Raw genomic sequence first — 20,959 nt, 5'->3', positions numbered from 1 at the left:
TTATTTGTGGGCATTAAATGAATTAATGCACGTAAAGTGCTCAGCATGGTGTCTGGTATAAAGTACTCCGAATGTGAACTGGCATTGTTATTAATATCTCCCGGCTGTGTTTCTTGTGATGTCATTGGTGTAACAACACTAAAGTGCAGTTTGGTAAAATCCATTTGCACGTGGGGCAAAATAATTTAGTCCAACTCACTGGTATGGTTTAGTCAAAAGATGCAAATTAGAATAATTCTAAGAAATAATTGAATTATAATTATCCATAAGTACCATTTCTCCTAATGAACTTGTAATTAGTTTGATGACAGAATTCAAGATTAAACCACGAGCTTGGTATGTATGTATTCTCTAATGCCTAGTGCCTGGCACATAGTATGTGTGTGCACATTTGTGAATGGATGGGTGGGTGCATACCAGTTAAAACCAGGTCAACACTCCTGCAGAGAGAGCTGAGACCTGGGTAGCAAAATAGAGGTATGTTGAAGATAGTACCTGATGTCATACCTTTTCAGAATGAAAGTAGAAAGGGAATATAATACGGATAGGGCAACATCAGATGTGGTTAAATCCTGGCTGAGAATCTACTGAAAAAGTGTTCTATCTGTGTAGTTCTCCTTGCTGCTCGTACTAGTAAGTTAGTATCCAGCTGTGGGGAAAGTCCTTGGCAGCAGAACAGTGGAACACATTCTGACAGCCTAGGTTGGATTCGGGAGAGTTAGGACTTGAGTTCATTGTGTATAGTCACTGTGAGATGAAGGTGAGAACAACTGGGCATGGCTCTTTTCCCAGGCCTATTTAGAAACTTTGGGAAGATTTATTATTATAAGAGTGGGATCTTTATAGTAATTACAACCATCAGTGAATGCTTTTCAATGTAAATACAATAACATACTGAATTGTTTCTTGAAGCAGTTAGGCATGCAGCGTCCTCTGAAGAGTTCTTTAAAGACAAGAAGACAGCAAGCAGCATTACATGTTGGCTGTTAATGATAATGCAATTAAGGAATAAAAATTAATTTAGTTGTAGTTAAATTGACTGGTTAAGGCAATTCTATACTGAGAAGATTATTGTATAATTGTTTTGTGGATACAGAAGGTGAAATAAGTGCTCTTCTCACTTTCGCATTATGCAAGTATTTTTGGCATACGGTGTCAACTTTCTGAATGACACTGAGGAAAAATATTAGGGACTTATTTTGCTTTGCTAGAATTGCATTATTGTGTATTTAAAGCTATGTATGAGAAGCTTCCTGATACTTGTTAGGGAGCAGCAGTTGCCTTATAGATTTTTCCTCGCCAGCCTATTGAAGTATAATTTACATGTCAAACAGTTCACCCAGTTAGGATAGAGTTTGAATTTTGGCGTTTGTATACAGTGGTGTAATCACCACCATAATCAAGACATAGGAACGTTCCCATCATTCTGAGTTTCTCATGACTCTCTAGTCAGCCCTAATCCCCAGCTTCAGTTATCCACTGCTTTGATTTTTATCACTGTAGTTTTATCTGGGATGTCATATAAATGGATTCCTACAGTGTAGTTTCTGGTTGACTTTTTTCACTTAGCATTATGTTTTAGAGATTTGTCAGTGTTGTCGTGGGTATTACTATTTCATTACCTTTTATTGTTGAGTAGTGTTCCCTAGTATGGCTATACCACCTGTTGATGGACATTTAGGGTTCCACCTTTTACAAATAAAGTGGCTATGCTTTCATTTCTCAGTAAATACCTAGGAGTGGAATAGCTGGGTTGTAGGATAGATGTTTTTAATTTTTTTTAAGAAACCGCTAAACTGCTTTCCAAATTGCTGTGCCATTTTGTATTCCAAATTGAAGTGTGTGAGAGTTCCTGTTGCTCCACAGCCCTGCTGATACTTGATATGATCAGGCCTTTTCATTTTAGCTGTGCTGATGTAGGTGTGTAGTGGTTTTAGTTGGCATTTCCCTTATGACTAATGATGAACATTACTTCATGTGCTTTTTTGCCATGTGCTTATCTTCTTTGGCAAGGTGTCTGTTCAGATCTTTTGTCCATTTTTAAATTGGGTTTATTATCAAGAACTGTGAAGGGTCTGGGATTTTATGCTGTTTGCAAACTAATAAATTGTCCTGCCACTGTTTTTTGAATGCTGGCAGAAGACAGGAGACTCCTGAGTCAGAGAAAAAAGGACTTCATTTCTCTCACAGCATAAGGAGCAGCATGAATTCTCACGTTCACATCAATTTTTCTTATCCTCCTTAGCCCACATGCAAGTCCCATGGGGGTGAGACAGGGTGGCCTAGGTGTGTGCTGTACTCACAGTGGTTTGCATCACATTTGAGGAACACTGAGCTGTAGGAAACCCAAATCTTTTATAATGAGCTATAGATGCACCTGTCCCCCACTTGGGGGAAGACCAGTTCTCTCTTCTAAGGCTATTTGCTATACAGGCAGCATTGAAAAGATCCAGAACAAAAGGCTATCAGTGTCTGTTTACAAGACATGCAGAAACATGAGGGATCCATAACTATCTTCCAACAATATCCTTGTTTCTATATTATTTTAGCTTCTGGTAAATTGTTCCATGAGTACACTACTCTGTGGCCACTCTGATTAATCTGACCAATAGGGACTGGGTCCTAATCCATTGAATTTTTTTCACACTGGATTTAATGAAGGCAACTATAAACAGAACTTGAAGCAGCAGGATGTGGCCACCCTGCACCACTGAGCTTACCCATCCACCCATTTTCTTAAGGTCCTAGACTCAGCCAGCTGAACAAATTCCTAGAAAGCCAGGTAGCTTTATTCTTTAGCCCTAAGTGGAAAGTGACCTTTTTCACTTAGCCCTAAGCATTAATCCAAGTATAGCAAGATCTTTTAGCACTTGCACAGTCCCTCATTGGCCCACAGGGAGGAGGTCTAGGGCAAGTGTATCCATAATAACCCTGGCCAGTGATTTGAAGCTGACATGAATGCCTTCCAGGGCCCAAGTGGTGTCCTTGATTACATAGGCTTACGTCAGGCACAGATTTTGTGCCACCTTTTTATTTAGATGATTCGCATTGTTGGGAAAACTATGCATGGAGCACACATAAATAACAAGTCAGTTATTCCTCCAGGAAGCTCCCCCAAATAACCAAAAGTTGCCTCGTTTTGGGGAGATCTCTGCAGTCATCTGAGAACTAAACTGATCTACTGGTGGTGTTTTGTTTAAACAGGATGATCTCTTCTACCCACTCCTGAAGTGCAGGTCATCATACTTTAGAGAGGGAAAGAAGTTAGTACCTGGCTTGCACATGAGAAGTATGGTCCTAAGGGATTATAGGTAGGTTGGAAAGAAAGTGGTGTCTATAGTTGTTTGTGCCCAGTAGGACCTTCATCAGTCAGGGGCACAGGCCTCAAATGTGGCTTTACCCTTTCCCTGATTGAATCTGGTCTAAAGGTTTTTAGAAGGGTCTAAAGGTGGTCAACACCTGAATTAATTACCTGAGTGGTAATTAATTATCCATCTCACAAACTGAGCCTCAGCTTTGGGAATGGTAGTGGGGCAAATACTTGTTTTTGCATGGAACATGCAGGAACTTGGCCATCCTCTGCTGTTTGCAGAAGACTTCTTGGTAAAGTTAAGGGAGATGATCGTCAAATCATGGTCCGAGTCATCTGGCAGGGGAGGGCAGATCTAGCAGTCAGTTTAAACGTTGGCTTGCAACAGATGGGGAGAACTGCATCAGAGCATTTTCCTACCCAAGGAAGGCTGTGGGGGCAGTTTGGAAGGATAAGAGAAGGACAAGTCTCCTCAGGTGCCAGAATTGTTGCTCTCTCTTCACCTCCACAGAATCATTGTGTTACATTCTGGTAGCTATAACCTCATTCTTTTCCAGTCATCCATTCCTCTTACCCAGACCTTTCATCCAGAAAGGTCAGGGACACAAGGTCATTTTCATAAACCGTCTAGACCCATTGTGTCTTCCACTTTGGCTCACAGGGGCAGTCTTAAGTGTACTTGGCAACCAGTATATTCAGCCAAGTGGTCATTATTTTAGGATGTAAGATGATGTCAGTTCAAAAAGAGACTCCAGATGGCTGAACTAGAATTAAGTTTGAATCTCCTAAGCCCACTTTTGACTGGGCTGTCACCTGGAAGAGATACCAGCCAGGCTGTGCCAGTGTTGCCATTGTGGTGGGAAAGGTAAGGATTGTGTCTAAGAATGGTCAGGGCAGAATTCAAATGTCCAATTAGGCTTCTATAACTTTCCACCCATTTTTGTCTTGATCATTACCCAGGAAGCAGATGAGAAGAGATAATCCCTTTCTGGGGACAGCTGAGTCTGGTCATCACAAAGTGCCTTACTCAGATTTTTGGACAAAGGATGGGAGGGAAGTAGAGTTAGAAATCTTCCTGAGTCAGTGTTTGAGGAGGCTTTGCAATGCTGTCTGTATTACAAGTGTCTGTGGATGGTGGGGAGCTTAAAGCGTTCCTCAATACCTTGACTGTTAGCCAATTATTGAGTAGGTTTTGGCACAAAATTATCAGACTGCAAATGATCTAGAAAGCTAAACAAGACACAGATTAGTCTCAGGGGCCACAGTGGTGTGGCCAGAACCAACAGATCAGTCTGGAACCGCAACACTGTGACCTTAAAAAGCGTCAACACTGGTGAGGCAGTACTGATGGCTCTAAAATGGGGTCAGAGGTCCAGTGGCCTCCTTCACGGTGAGACAAACAGGCCAGCTTTCGGTGGGTGTCACAAGTCTGGCATCCAGTGGCAACTTCCACATTAGAAACATAGGCTACTTTATGCTTAATCTGTGATGGTGGATATGTCACCATGTTCAGAATAATATTGGATCCTAGGAGTCCGTGATGGAAGTCTAGGCAGTGCAGCCTTGATCAGCCTCTTCCTTCTGGTTGGTATCTGGTTGGTAGAGAACGGGCCCTTCCCATGGGCATGAATCAGTGATCCAGATAGTTTTGATCAGCAGCTGCTATTTGTTTCCACAGTTGTGGTCCTGAAGATAGAGGTCTTTAATCTGCCACGATTTCTGTCTCTTCCAAACAGCTAGGCCACTGGCAGCAGCCCAGGAGTCAATACAGTATAACATGGTTCATTGCGGAGAATGTTGTCTAGAGCTATGAAGAAAGCTTTTGAGTTCTGCCCTCTGAGCACAGCAACCACATCCACTTTTGGTTTTGTGTAGTCGGTGCTAAAGCTGAGCATTTGCAGCAGCCCAGGGAATACCATCAGTCGTGAGTTTAGCCAAACCATTTGTGAATCAAAAACCCCATTGATCTAGTGGCTTTCTTTGGGCATCAGAGTGAGGGAGCAAGCAACCTTTTTTTTTTTTTTTTCCCATGTAGAGCGAAGAGGTCAATTGCTTTCTTGAGTATCTTACTTTGAGAAATGAGACTTATTTTGAGAAATGAGACTTAGTGGGCTTGTTTTACCTTGCTATTCGTTAAAGTCCTAGTTGACGTGCTCCCAAATGGCAGTATCAGGCTAGAGAGCCTCAAAGCCTCACTGAATCAGGCATCAGTTTCAACAAGAGCCCAACAGCACACTAATCCTTTCTTTTCAAAGGGAGTGTGCCGTGCAGATGGGTCAGGGAATTGACCAGTACAAAACTACAAGGTCTACCTTGTGGGTGGAGCCTGCCTCCCTTGGTCAGAAGCTCTACTCTGCAAAAGCATCAGTGTCAGACTTGTAGTTCAGAGGGGTCATTAAGAGTTATAGGACCTCCGAAGTAGAGAATGTACCACAGCTTGATGGACAACTTCCAGTGCAGCCTTTTGATTAGAGCCCCACTTTAAAAGATGCTGATTTGCAGATGAGCTGATACAAAGAAGTAGGATGCCCGAGTGAGGTACATGCTGTCTCCAGTAACCCAAAAAAGTACAATAAGATGCTGATCATCATTTTTAGTAGGGAGAGGAAGGAGGTGAAGGAACAGTTTTTCTTTAACTGCTGGAGGGATTGGGTGTTGTGAATCTACTCACTTAGTCCCAAGAAACTTCACTCGGTGAATAGGCCTCTGAATTTTGTTGGGGGTTTATCAGCAACACCTACTGATGGAGGTGTGCTAACACTGAAATCAGGGCCTTTGAGACAGACTTCTAGCTTATAAGTCAACAGGACATCCGTATAGTGTAAACTTTAGGCATCACGAGATAGAGACGCTTGTGCTAAACCTTGACCAGCTGTTGGTGGCATCTGTCAGGGGAGCTTCTTCCAATAGCTCCTCTCTACCTGTGGCTCTTTTCCGTTTGGGACAGTCTATCTCTGGTACTTACAGAATAGAGCAATGTAAATACCATACCAATTCCTGCTGTACATTCAGATGTCAAGGCAACACCAGTATGTAGAATCGGCTCTACCCACAGGGTTAAGACAGCCTCCCTTTCCTGTTGTGAACTTTGCCTAAACCCCTAAACCTTGAATGTAAGTGCCTCCTTTCCCTGTGATAGGATGGTTAGTTGGACACCTGAATCTAATGGAGCCATGAAAGTTTGAGTCTCTTCCATTCCTGAGTTTCCCTCAGCATACTTGGATAGATATATGGGGGTCTTCACTATACCCTTGGAAACAGGGAGACCTTGGCTCCACCCCTCATTATCTTCCTCCAAGCTGGTGAAGTCAAGGCATCAGGCGAGGGGAGGTAGAAGAGAAAGAGATATGGAGGAAGAAAGTAACTCCATGCCAGTGAGCTTTAAAGTGTGTACGTTCAGGGTGCCTGGCTGGCTCAGTCGGTTGAGTGTTGGACTCTTGATTTCAGCTCAGGTCATGGGGCCAAGCCTCACATCAGGCTCTGTGCTGAGCATGGAGCCTGCTTAGGATTCTTTCCCTCCCCAACTCGCACTCTGTTTCTTAAAAAAAAAAGTATACCTTAATCCTAGACATTGGCTGCCCTGTTGTTATAAAACATCTCTTATGTTTTTACCTGGTTTAACATAAAAGTTGGGATTTTCAGGAGGCTTGACCACAGGAATTTATATTATTTTGGATTCTTATTCCCCAGTGACTCATCTTCATGAGCATTGTAAAATCCAGTTGGCAAGAAGACTTACTAGGCAGTGCTTCATCACGGGAGTTTGTCTCCGAGAAATCTCCCCAAGAGCACCATGGCACCTTTATGGCAGCCAGGACACACTGCAGGAAAAAACCCGAGACCTTTTAGTGTCCTCTCCAAATGAATCTAAGGTAGATGTGACACTGCAGGAGAGTGAGCCCTGCCCAGGTGTTGCCATTCTTCCTTGGCAAGCATCGTGTTGCCCTTCATCTCTCATGTGGACCAGCCAAAGTTCTAATGACTCAACTTGTTTTTGTTAGTAGCAGTTGCAAATTTCCCTCTTGTCACCCTTGGTTTAGATAACTTGTCTGTAAAGGGGTGGAACCTTCTGTCTCCACCCCTGTTCCCACCTGTGGATCTTAGTTGTTTTGATGGATTGCACTTATGACAGACCACTAGGTTGGCAGAGAGGTCCTCTCCCAACACTGGGAGAGTTTGCAACAACCAGGAACCATTCGAGCAGCTGTCCTTGAACTTACTCTCTAGTATTCATCCTGCAACCACCCTCCTAGTTTTTCCTCATTAACAGATGTTTTAGTTTTCTGAGGCTGCCCTAACAAAGTACCACAAACTGGGTATAACAGAAATTTACTGTCTCACAGTTCTGGAGGCTAGAAATTTTAAACCATGGTATTGGCAGGGCCATGTTCCTTCAAAAGCCTGTAGGGGAAGATCCTTCCTTGCCTGTTCTAGCTTCTGTGAGCCCCAGGTGTTCTTGGCTTGTGGCAGTATGACTGCAGTCTTTGCCCACATCTTCATTCACGTTGCTGTCTTCTGTCTCTTTGTATGGCTTTCTCGTGTGTGTGCCCAAATGAACCTCTACTTACAAGGACGGAGTTGTAGACCTCATCCTTGATTACATCTACAAAGACTGATTCCCAAATAAGGTTACATTCACAGGTATGAGGGGTCCGGACTTCAGTATATCTTTTTGAGGGACACAGTTTAACTCAAAGCAGTCAGCAACTAAATGGAAGATGATGCATTGCCCACTTGATCATGCAGTTTGGTCAACATGTTTATTGCCAGCTCCAGTGGACTTCCTCAGATCCCATTAATTGCTCTGTGAGGCATGATTCTTTGTCTTCTGGTAAACCTCTTTTTCACCATTTTGTCCTTGTTGCCAAAACCTGGCAAGAACTGTGACAGATCTGAGATTTTACCCTATTTACAAGCCAACAGTTTATCCTGCACAGTTTTCATAGATACTGATAGAGGATATGAGACTTTTAGGTTAGAAAGATTTTCTTTTTTGCACAGCAAGCAGCATGAGTTTTGTATTTGTGCCAGTTTTTCCTTCTCCCTCACAGGGGTGACATAGAGTGGCCCAGGTGAAAGCTCTGCATGTGGTTGGATTACATCACAGCCGAAGAAATTGGGCTTAGGAAGCCCAATCTTAGATAATGGGCTGCAAGCAAACCTGACTGACGTTGCCCAAAGGGGGATATTATTATATGGACAGTAAGCACAGCTGCCCTCTGCTCTAGAGGGAGCCATACTCTATCTTTCCAGATTGCTGGCTCTACTGCAGACATCTTTGAAGAGAGTCCAGAACAAAAGCTGTCAGTTCAGAAGATGTGCAGAAACATGAGACTCATGGATAATTGTCACCTGATAGTTATCTTCTTTGTGTTTATTGGATTGTGGCAGTTCTTTTTATACTGTCTATGTAAGACCTTTGGCAGATATACGTGTGCCCATGTTCTGGTCTGTGGTTGCCATTTGTTTGGTTTGTGGCTTGCCTTTTTGTTAACTGTTTCAAAGGGCAGAAGTTTTTAATTTTGATGAAATCTCTTTTGTTAATTTTTGCTATTAAGCTTTCTGTTTTTGTGTGCTATTTAAGAAATCTTTTTTTTTTTTTAATGTTTTTTTTTTTTAACATTTATTTATTTTTGAGACAGAGAGAGACAGAGCATGAGCAGGGGAGGGTCAGAGAGAGAGGGAGACACAGAATCCGAAACAGGCTCCAGGCTCTGAGCTGTCAGCCCAGAGCCCGATGGCGGGGCTCGAACTCACGGACTGCGAGATCATGACCTGAGCCGGAGTCGGATGCCCAACCGACTGAGCCACCCAGGCGCCTCTAAGAAATCTTTAGTAACCCAATGTTACAAAGATTTTCTCCTATTTTTTCTAGAAGTTTAATTGTTTTAGTTCTTCCATTAAAGTCTGTGATCCATTTTAATTAATTTTGGGGGGTATGATTTGAAAGTGATGGTTGAGATTTATTTTCTCCATTTAAAGACCAGTTGTTCCAGTACCACTGTTAAAACATTCTTTCCTCCATTAAATTACCTTGGAGCCTTTTTTTCAAAAATCAGTTGACTGAATAAGTGTAGGTCTATTGATGGACTTCATTCTGTCCCACAAATCTTCACGTCTTGTCTGTCCTTTCACCAGTGTCGCATCTTAACTCACTGCAGCTCTACAGTAAGTCTTGAAATCAGGTAGTATAAGTCATCCAAGCTGGTGTTTTGCCTTTCCATATAAATTTTACTTTGAGCTTACCAGTTCTTCTCAAAAGCCTGCTAGGAATTTGATTGACCTTACAGATTTTTAAATCCATACATTATGTATTTCAGGAACAAAGAAAACTCAGCTCCACTAGAGGAAAATACCACAGGAAAAAGCGAGGCAAAAAAAAGAAAGATTGCAGAAACTTCAAATGTTATCACTGAGTCATTGCCATCTGCAGAGTCAGAACCTGTTGAGATTGAGGTGGAGATTGCCGAAGGCACAATCGAAGTGGAAGATGAAGGCATCGAAACGTTGGAGGAAGTGGCTTCTGCCAAGCAGTCCATAAAGTACATTCAGAGCACAGGTTCTTCTGATGATTCCGCCCTGGCACTGTTGGCAGATATTACCAGCAAGTACCGTCAAGGTGATAGGAAAGGGCAGATTAAGGAAGAAGATGGTTGTGCATCTGACCCCACAAGCAAACAGGTAGAAGGTATTGAAATTGTGGAACTTCAGCTGTCACATGTGAAGGACTTGTTCCATTGTGAGAAATGTAACCGTTCATTTAAATTGTTTTACCATTTTAAGGAACACATGAAATCACACTCCACTGAGAGTTTCAAGTGTGAAATATGCAATAAAAGGTATCTTCGGGAGAGCGCATGGAAACAGCACCTCAACTGTTACCACCTCGAAGAAGGTGGAGTCAGTAAGAAGCAAAGAACTGGGAAAAAAATTCACATATGTCAATACTGTGAAAAACAGTTTGACCACTTTGGACATTTTAAAGAGCATCTTCGAAAACATACAGGTAATTAGCAAATACTTTATGTTAAAAGTATATTTTTCCACATTCACTTCAGGTCTCAATGTCTAAATCCTTTTTTTTTTTTTTTTTTTATTACCACAGAAACCATCTCCTGTTTTTTCTAATATGCAGGTTGAGTTCACATTGTTTTTTTGGTATTAGTTTGTTGAAATATTGATACTTTAAAAGCAGAATCAGTATCAACTTTGGAAGTAGTTGTCACTCTTGCACCTTGCCAATTTTTATATATATATATATATTTTTTTTTTTTCCTGGTCCAGTTTTATTTTTTTATTTTTTTATTTTTTAAATACAGTCTATTGTCAAATTGGCTTACATACAACACCCAGTGCTCATCCCAAAAGGTGCCCACCTCGATGCCCATCACCCACTTTCCCCTCTTCCCCACCCCCCATCAACCCTGTTCTCTGTATTTAAGAGTCTCTTATGGTTTGCCTCCCTCCCTCTCTGTTTGTAACTATTTTTCCCCTCTTCCTTTCCCCCATGGTCTTCTGTTCAGTTTCTCAGGATCCACATGAGTGAAAACATACAATATCTGCACTCAGCAGACTGACTGCACTTAGCATAATACCCTCCAGTTCCATCCACGTTGCTGCAAATGGCCAGATTTCATTCTTTCGCATTGCCAAGTAGTATTCCATTGTATATATAAACCACATCTTCCTTATCCATTCGTCAGTTGATGGGCATTTAGGCTCTTTCCATAATTTGGCTATTGTTGAAAGTGCTGCTATAAACACTGGGGTATTGGTGCCCCTATGCATCAGCACTCCTGTATCCCTTGGGTAAATTCCTAGCAGTGCTATTGCTGGGTCATAGGGTAGATCTATTTTTAATTTTTTGAGGAACCTCCACACTGTTTTCCAGAGCGGCTGCACCAGTTTGCATTCCCACCAGCAGTGCAAGGGGGTTCCCGTTTCTCCACATCCTCGCCAGCATCTATAGTCTCCTGATTTGTTCATTTTAGCCACTCTGACTGGTGTGATGTAGTATCTGAGTGTGGTTTTGATTTGTATTTCCCTGATGAGGAGTGACATTGAGCATCTTTTCATGTGCCTATTGGCCATCTGGATGTCTTCTTTGGAAAGTGTCTCTTCATGTCTTCTGCCCATTTCTTCACTGGATTATTTGTTTTACAGGGCCAATTTTTATATTTTTAAAAGAAATACATATAACACAGCTTGTGATTACTTACCAAGGATGATAAATTATGAAATCCTAATTACAGGGAAACTTCACCGTTCCTTTTTTTACATTTCCTATCTCATTTATATGTTACATAGATCAATATGTTTACAAAAATCCCTGGCATGTTTATCCATTTGTGTACACTTGGTCACCTGTTATGACCTGGTGGTGAAGTAGTCAGCATATGTTCATCTTCCCACCCCTCTCCGAGGGCACACAGTGTTGGCACTGATGGACAGCAAAGGGGATGAGAAAGGTAAAGTCTTTTACTGCCCTCCTCGTGGGAGCCATCTCAGGCATGCAGGAGTGATTCCAGGGAGTGTCCCACTCGGCCTCTGGTCCTTATAGCTCTGCATCCATCTCCTGTGCCTGTTTTTGTCCTGTCAGACACCCTGTCCTTCTGCCTCTCAAGCCTCTTTGCTAAGTCTCCTGTGCCACACACAGGAGCTTCTGCCAATGCTTTGAATCTCGGGTGTGGGGAGAGCAGTGGATAAGATGTGCCAAGTGTCAGACTCTGGACACGCGTTCCCAAGTTCTCTGTGGTGGCTAATGCTGTCTAGATTGTTTAATACAGTGAAGACAACACAGGTGTTCCATACTATTCAAAATCTTTCTCTTTGCTGGAGTTTGGAGAATTTTGAAGCAATTTTTTCATAGATTTCCTTGCTGTCCTGAGTTGCTTGCTGTATACTACTTGAAATTGAGGAAGCGGATAGATTCACATAAATGTGGCATCCCTCACTTAAATGTTTAGTATCCATACTCGGGGACTGAATAAATGCCTAGGATCAATACTTAGTGGTTACATGAATAGCAAGAGAATCTCCTACTTTAATTTCATCTAGTATAGATTTAAAAAGCTTTAGGGTACTGGTTTGGGTAACTAATAGGTGTTTATGAAACCTTTTGGGAAAATGCTTTCTGATTTTCAAACATAGAGGTATATTGTATATTTAGAAACTGCCTATAGTAATAGTTTTTAGTCCTTAAAACAAATATTCATCTATTTTAATGTAGTTTTGCAAAAACGATTGCTATACCATTAAACTAGTAAATAAATGTTAATTGGTAACTAGTGTGTTTTAATAAGGGTTTCCTGTGTCCCAACAGATAATCAGTCACTTTCATATTATTTTCTAGCATTGTAAAAGTAGAAGCAATGGTCTCTTTTACCTAAAACATAACCTGATAACTTGCCTGTTGAAAACAGGCAACACAGACTATTTTGGAAGTTAAAATGTGTCTTTCAAGTCCTATACGTTGTATTTTGGATTAAACACAGAATATAGAGCTAAAGTATATTATGTTGTATGTCTTTATCTTTAAAATTATGTGAGATAATTACGTTGTTACAAATTATAGAACTAGATGTCAATTTGAAGAACAGTTTAACACATAAAGCAAACTGAACTTTTGTTGGCATTTAACCTCAATTAACTGTATTAGTAATTAGTAAGAAGATAGTTGCAGATGTGATCAGTGACTTGGTGAATTCAAGAGGAACATAAGTAAACAGCTTTAAATTGTGCTTATGTTAATGAAGGACGGATCGTTTTTTGCTTATAACAAACTAAGTGTAAAGATAAGGAACAATCCCATTCCTGTGTTCCTACCCTCAAAATATATATAAATCCCCCTCAGTTTCACATTTTGCATACTTTTATTAGTTTAGTGGTTTGATTTCTTCAGTGTTCTTAAAGCATGCGCTATAATCTATGACTTGAATTGCAAAATTTTGGCTGTTACTCGTCCTCTGAATTATTTTGTTTCCATTTGGAAAATAGTAATGGTAATGCCAACCTGCTAGGTCGTGGAGATAAGGAATTTTTAGAGTCTCTGCCTTCAAGGAGCTCACAGTTATGTTGGGAAAGACAAGCAGGCACAGTCACATGTGACGGGCTAAGTGCTAATAGAGGTAAGCACACAGTCTTATGGGAATGCCTGCCTGTACTGTTTGTTTATGATGGAAGAGACCAGGATGGTTTCCTGGAGTATTCACCCTATAATGACACCCAAAGGAAAAGGAGTTTTCCAGGAGATGGGCATTCCAGGCAAAAGAAATGAAGCAGGCACAGGAATGAAGCATGCACAGGCATAGAGGAAAGAGCGTAAGCAACTTGTCTGGAATGCTGCTGGTAGGTTGAGGCCGGGGGATTGGGTCCAAGTTGAGGAATGCCAGCATGTGTAGCTGTTAGGAAGGGCTGCCCACATGGCATGCACTTAGGCATCATGGACAATCTACCAGTGGTTCAAGGGCAAGAGATGAGAAAGTGATGGGAGATAAAGCCAAGATCATATAGTTATTTTTCATAAGTGCTGTAAATGAATTCAGATTTTATTTTGGAAAACTGTGTCATTTTAAAGAAGTTTAAGCCAGGATCACATTTCTGTTTTTAGAGTCATGACGGGCAAGATAGAGTGGAGCGAGATGAAACCTACAAGGTCTAATTAAGAAGCTGTTGGAGCGATCTAAGCAAGAAGGAGAGGCTGAGTAAAGGCAGTGATAGTGGAAGAGGGTTGGAAATGTGAAGAACATTAAGGAGGCAGAGTCAACAGGATTTGGTGACCATTGAGATATGGGGGTAAATCCTAGCTCTTTGGTTTGGGTGGCTACATAGTTGGAGGTTTATTATTAATTTAGAAAAATACAGAAGGGTAAGCACTTTAGCGGTGGGAGGAGATACCAGAACTTTTGACAGATTTACCAGTGGGACACCTCATATGAAAGAGAACCTAAAGGTGACCTTTAATCATGTCTTTAAATGATTGTACCTCGTTTGCCAGAGAGGTAATGTGGAATTATAGAAACAATGTGGGTCTGGAAATCCTGACCTGACCCGAAGTCAGACGCTTAACTGACTGAGCCACTCAGGGGCCCTGGGTGGGTCTGAAAATCAGATTGGATTGCAGCTCCAATTCCAACATTTGACAGTATGATGAACTTAAATGGTCGCCTTACCTCTGGCCCTCTTTCCTTGTTTGTGTAAATAAGGGCAATAACTTACTTTACAGGGAAAAGCACTTTGCAGGCTGCTGTCCACACATCTAAAGTATAATTAATCTGTTGCTGTTTCTAGACTTCATCGGACTTCCTAAGTTTTTAAAATGCAAAAGCTCAAATGACATAAAAGCCGAAATGACAATGAAAAATGAATCTCTTTTCTACTTCAGTAGATCTCTCCAAAAGCAGTTACTGCCATCATTTTCTTACTTATCCTTCCATATCTATTCTTTGCATTTTTGAGTAACCATACACAGGCATGCACACAGAGGGTTTTTTGGGAAAAAAATAGAGGCATGTAGTACAGTGTGATGCCATTTTACACTATTTAATTTTTTTTTTTTTTTTTAACATTTTTGAGAGAGAGAGAGGGACAGAGTGGGAGAGGGGCAGAGAGAGGAGAGAGAATCCCAAACAGGCTCCACACCCAGTACAGAGTCTGACATGGGCCTTGAACCCACAAACCGTGAGATTATGACCTGATCTAACCAACTGAACCACCCAGGTGCCCCTGAAGTCTTTTAATACATGAAAATTCAGGAATCTACTTTTTTTTTTTTTTCCCCCCACTGTGGCTGCATGGTGTTTCAGTGTATGGGTATACCATAATTTATTTATATTGATACACATTTAGGTTGTTACTAGTCTTTTACTGTTACAGGCTATGCCTCAGTAAGCATACTTTTGCATATATCTTTGTGTACATGTTCAAGAGCAGAATTGCCAAGTCAAAGAATATGTACATTTTAAATCTTGGCATTGTTATGAAATTGCTATTTAAAGGAGCTATACCAATTTATATTTGTAGGTTTTATTTATAGTGAAAAATTATGTACTACTGAAACCACAAAACGTAACCATTGTATTTAGCAGTATCTTGCAACATTGGGGGATATGATAAGGAATTTCTGTACCAGCACTAATTCTAGGTGATTAGGTCTTTCTAATTTTCCCATCTCATGAACATTATACAAAAAACAGAGGGTTTTTTTGTCAGGGAAAAACTATAGCTCGAAGTAACTTGACTAGTATGAAGGTCACAACTAGGATCTCATCACTGGAGCCTGTTTCTCTGCAAGCGTCATGCTGTCCCTTGAATCCTCTCTCTTCTTGTCTTACTCCAGACTGCTGGAGTCTACCTGTTAGCCTGCCAGTCCTTTCATATCTCTTTCCATCTAGCTTATTGCCCTATTTCTGACTTCTCTATCTTACCTTGTCCTCCTTGTATACAACTTGAATCACTTTTTCTTGTACTCTAAGCACATTCCCTTGGCTTTTGAACCCACTTGCTCTAAAAAGGCCTCTAAAAAATCCTGGAATTATTGCGGTCAATTACCCCTACTCCCTGCTGAGCACTGTTGGAAAAAATTCATATCAGACCTTAAATTAGGCCTTTTTGGTGTCTGATTTAAAGCTTTCTTTGCCAGATTGCTATTTTGGGCCTTCAGCCCGATACTCAAGACTCTGCCCACACCTCACCCCAGCAGATGACATATCTGTCATCTTTCAAAACCCTCCATCCCCTTTACTGTTTTCATGGGCTTGCCTCTCATCCCACTGTAGTCTGGCTTCTAACCCCACCATATTACTTACACTATTCCTACTAGAGTTAGTACAATCCCCTGTTGTTATTCTACCTGACATCTCTGTTCAGTTTAGCACTTGTTTACTGCCCTCATCTTCCTGAAATTTCTTAATTTCCGCAGTGTTCTTTCCTTCTGCTTCTGGCTGTTCTGTTTCTGTTCTCTTTGCTGCTTCATTTACCTGGTGTTTTAACTTGGTGTTTCATTGAGTTCTGTCCTTGATTCTGTTATCACATAACATACTTAGAGTTTTCACCACATCAAAGGTTTTTATTACTACCTAAAGTAACTCCTGATCTGTATATCAGTCTACCTTCTATTTGACTTCAGAGGAGTCTGTTCAACTATTTACCAGACTTTTCCACCTTGAGTACCTTCAAATCAACAGATACAAAACTAAATTTATAATCTTTCTCAATACACTGCATTCCAAACTTACTTGGATTTCTGTGTTCTTGATTCTGATTGGCATTCTAAGCTAGAGGTCTGAGAATCATTATTGATACCTTCTCCCTCTTACTCCTCACCCATGTTGTTCTGTACCTCTGTGTCTCTGCCTAGAATACATTTCCTTCTTTCCTTCACTTATTCCATTCCAGGCAGAATTAATCCCTCTCCTTTTGTGCTGCTGCCTTACATTTTCCATTGCCCTTTATTCTGTAGAAACTGTTTTCTACAGTACATTGCAGGTGTTTATTTGTATATATTTCACGTTCATAAGATACTGTGGCCTGTGATACGAAGTTTTTAAAGAAGGGCAATTTATCTTCATCACCTAGCACATGGTCTGGCACATAGTAAGTGCTCAAAAAATACTTGTGGAATGGATAGTGATGCATTTCCCCAAAATAGAGATTGAGCTTGATTTTTACCTAAGGGAAAATTTGCACTTTTAAGAAATGCTAAAACATAGAACTCAGATCCAATTTTTATTTCTTCCTCAGAGTACAGATTCAATTATAATAATCACTGAAAACTTATTATTTTCACCTCTAGAAGAGTCTTCTGGATGTGATAGAAAACATCTGAATTACAAATTCAGACCTTCCTCTCAAGAAAGTGCTATTAGAATTAACCAAAAAGAAAAAAATTTATTTGCTTTTTCTGTTTTTCTTGATTTGCCAATAGAATTTTTTTTCTATTCGAATAGGTGAAAAACCTTTTGAATGTCCAAATTGTCATGAAAGATTTGCTAGAAATAGCACCCTCAAATGTCACCTGACTGCGTGCCAAACTGGAGTGGGGGCAAAAAAGGGAAGAAAGAAGCTTTATGAATGTCAGGTACGTGTGGGTGTATTCTGTCCTTAGCAAAGGAGTTGGGTGTTTGAAATCATTAAAAGTGAAGGGTAGCAGAGTCTAGAGTAAAAGTATAGAGCTGGCAGTTTGGAAAGAATGAGTAAAAAACATCATCCATCGTTTTGATTTTATTTATTTATTTTTTTCATCATTTTGATTTTAGAAGGGAGATTAGAATAGGGTTTTTTGGGTTGTTGCCTTTTTTTTTTTTTTTCCAACTCAACTCTAGATGACATCAATGTCAATAAAATTATGTCCTAAATAACAGGTAACCTGAAACTATTCTTCACCGTTGAGCAAACAATAGAATTAGGGAGTGGAGCAGTGGAAGGCTCACTGGCTGTGATCAGCTTTTTTTCCATGATTAGTGTATATGTATCCCAAATAATGTAATGGTTCTAAAAGCTAATGATATATTGTAGGAAATTATAATATTGGTACTTTATATCCCTTGAATTTATATGACATTTAAGCAATGAAGGCAGTATTATGTTTCCTACATTGCATCTAAGTTGTTAGCTATATCAGCTAAAAGACCAAATAAACAACATAATTATGAACTCTCTTAGATCACATTATAAATGTCATATTCATAACATTTTTCAGAAAAATCTTCAAATTTTTCCTTAACAGAGAATAAATGCATTCATGCTTTCTTCGGCTTGAATATTAGTAGTGTTAAAACCATATGTTTGGTTATTTCAGGTCTGTAACAGTGTGTTTAACAGCTGGGACCAGTTCAAAGATCATTTGGTAATACACACTGGTGATAAACCCAACCATTGTACTTTATGTGACTTGTGGTTTATGCAAGGAAATGAATTAAGGAGGCATCTCAGTGATACTCACAATATTTCAGAGCGTCTAGTAACTGAAGAAGTTCTTTCAGTAGAAACACGTGTGCAAACTGAACCTGTGACATCAATGACTATTATAGAACAAGTTGGGAAAGTGCATGTGTTACCATTGCTTCAGGTTCAAGTGGATTCAGCACAAGTGACTGTGGAACAGGTCCATCCAGATCTGCTCCAGGACAGCCAAGTGCATGATTCACATATGAGCGAGCTTCCAGAGCAGGTTCAGGTGAGTTATCTAGAAGTGGGTCGGATTCAGACTGAAGAAGGTACTGAAGTACATGTGGAGGAGCTGCACGTTGAACGGGTAAATCAGATGCCAGTGGAAGTACAAACTGAACTTCTAGAAGCTGACTTGGAACAAGTGACCCCTGAAATCATGAACCAGGAGGAGAGCGAGACCACCCAAGCAGATGCTGCTGAAGCTGCCAGAGAAGATCATGAAGATGCTGAGGGTTTAGAGACCAAAACAACAGTGGATTCCCAAGCTGAAACGGCAGGGAGTGAAAACAGAACACCTATGCCTGTTTTAGAGTGAAATAACAAATGAATATATTTTTAAATTAATGTGTTGGGTTTTTGAACTGATCATGGGCAGTGTGACTGTCCTTAAGCTAACAGACAAGTGGACCAAAGTTAAAGTCTTTCCTGTTGTGAACTGTTTCTATTGAAACAAACTGATTCCAACGCCCACCCCCCCCCCCCCCCACACACTTAATGCCACACAGGAGGGATCTTTCCCATAAGTAATGGGAAGCTTTGAGAAGTATTATTTCTGGAAACTTAAATGGATTATATTCTTATTATATAGTTGGGTACGAATGTATCTATTTTCATTGTGATAAGGGTTCTCCCTCTCTCTTTCCCAGGTCACGTCCTTTCTCAGATTTTTTCCATGTTGTAAAATCAAAAGTAAAATCATTAGAATACAAACTCGTGTATTCTAATGCATGTTAGAAAATTGAATATATAGGAAACACAAGGCTGCATGAAGAAAAGTACATTGTTACTGTGCAGTTAAATTTTGGCTTCTGGCTTTCTTTAGTTTGAACAAACTTCTTGTCTATACTGATAGTCACAAATGTCATCTCTGCAACGGAAACAGTGGTGGTGGCAAAATTTGTAGAATGTAAAACAAAAAAAAAAAACAAAAAAAACCCACACACACCCATGTGCCTTTTCAAAGCCAACTAAACTTCTATAAAACATCTCTGGTTCTTTCAAAGTTTGTGTTGTAAGGAGCGATGTAGGTGATGCTGTAGTACTTTGTTTTTGCTTATAATGGCAACTAGCAATTCTTTTTTTTGGTAACTTAAGGTAGGGTGAGAAATAGCATTTAATGGCAACTGAAGGGCCATTTCCGATTGGGAAAATTCATTTATATCTGTGGTAAACTTTTTTTTTTTTTTTTTTAATGAAAAGTTGCACTAATATTTTACCACCAGATGAAAAAAAGGAGCATCATTTAAAAATTAATGTATTTAAAGTACAGAGAAAAACATGTATATAATATATCAGGCTTTGTTTTGAATGAATCTTTTTCCCCGATCCTTAATGTAAAGATCTTGTGCTATAACTTTTAAAGCCATACAAATAAGAGTGCTAAACTGTGGACTTAAAAGTAGGTGTGTAAATATTTTTAATCAGTATTACTTGGAAAATAAAATATAACAACCACATAAAATAAACCAATATGCTATTTTCTTTACCTGTTAAATATTGGGAGATATTTACATTTTTAAAGTAAAGTTTAAAATTATGTGTTCATGACTCGTTTTTCTCTTTACTAGTATAGAAGTGGTTTCGTGGTCCAAGATCTTCACTCATTTGTATTAACATGACTGATACGTGAATTAAGATATGCCGTTCTCAGTATGCACCTCTAATCCCCAAAAATCAGTTCAGAAGAACGGGAGGAGGAAGAGGTTGGCATTTGTGGTTCTTCCACGGTGGGGCACAACAGCCAATGGAATTTTTTAGGAAGAGCCTACTTTTAATGCACTTTCTCCTCTTACCTAGTGTGTTCAGTTTAAAAGATCAGTTCAGCTTCTCCTTTGGTAATCCTAGTGGTTCAGTGGTATCACATTTATGACCTGTTTCAAAGGGAATGGCTTCCCACAAGTGGAGAGGTCACAGATTGAGAGAATACAGGAAGAGGAGATGGAGTTTTTATTTTAAGGTTAAAAAAGTATATGAATATTTCCAAGTCTGTTCTGTTCGGCAATTGGACACTTACACAAAGCTTACATAGGTGTTTTCTTTCTTCAAAGTCAGAAAATGATAGAATTAAATTATATTACATGGAATTTTCAGTTTGCCTTAAGATATCCAGGTTCCTGAGTTAGTTATAACTTAAAAAGAAAAAAAAAAAAATTCCTGACAGATAGTGGTTTCAGGTATGTAAGTTACTAGTTAGTATCTAGCGAATTTTGAATGCTGAAAATAGCTCATGATGTCCCCTTTAAGCCAAGATATGAAGCGAGGTTTATTTTTAAACATAATCTTAAAAAGGCTCTGACCACAACGTCGAGATCATGGACAAAGGCACAAGAAAGTATTGAAAAGCACAACAAAATACTAAAAATTTAACATTTGAGCGTTCAGATTTGGCAAGGCCTTTCAAAACAGGTTTGAGGATCAGATACAGTTCCTTTTACTTTTCCCAAAAGGTATATAGGCTTTATCAGTGTATCCTGAATGCTG

The 20,959-nt window shown here is 40.0% G+C and overlaps 1 protein-coding gene across 10 annotated transcripts in view; it reads left to right on the top strand.

Annotated features, from left to right (window-relative positions):
• Positions 1-20,021, top strand: part of ZNF131 (zinc finger protein 131) — a 29,987-nt gene extending 9,966 nt beyond the window's left edge. For 6 of the 10 annotated variants that reach the window (XM_042995372.1, XM_042995387.1, XM_042995355.1 and 3 more), the window contains exons 5-7: positions 9,631-10,316; positions 17,257-17,387; positions 18,108-20,021. In XM_042995372.1, the coding sequence (XP_042851306.1) occupies positions 9,631-10,316; positions 17,257-17,387; positions 18,108-18,794 (1,504 nt within the window). In that variant the 3' untranslated portion in view covers positions 18,795-20,021. Of the gene's footprint in view, positions 1-9,630; positions 10,317-17,256; positions 17,388-18,107 lie in introns of those variants that run through there. The other 4 variants (XM_042995396.1, XM_042995421.1, XM_042995403.1 and 1 more) reach the window with 4 other exon arrangements.
• Positions 20,022-20,959: the final 938 nt, after the last annotated feature.

This window comes from Panthera tigris, chromosome A1, assembly GCF_018350195.1.
Source record: "Panthera tigris isolate Pti1 chromosome A1, P.tigris_Pti1_mat1.1, whole genome shotgun sequence".
Lineage (NCBI taxonomy): Eukaryota > Metazoa > Chordata > Mammalia > Carnivora > Felidae > Panthera > Panthera tigris.
This window is presented reverse-complemented; position numbering and strand designations above follow the sequence as displayed.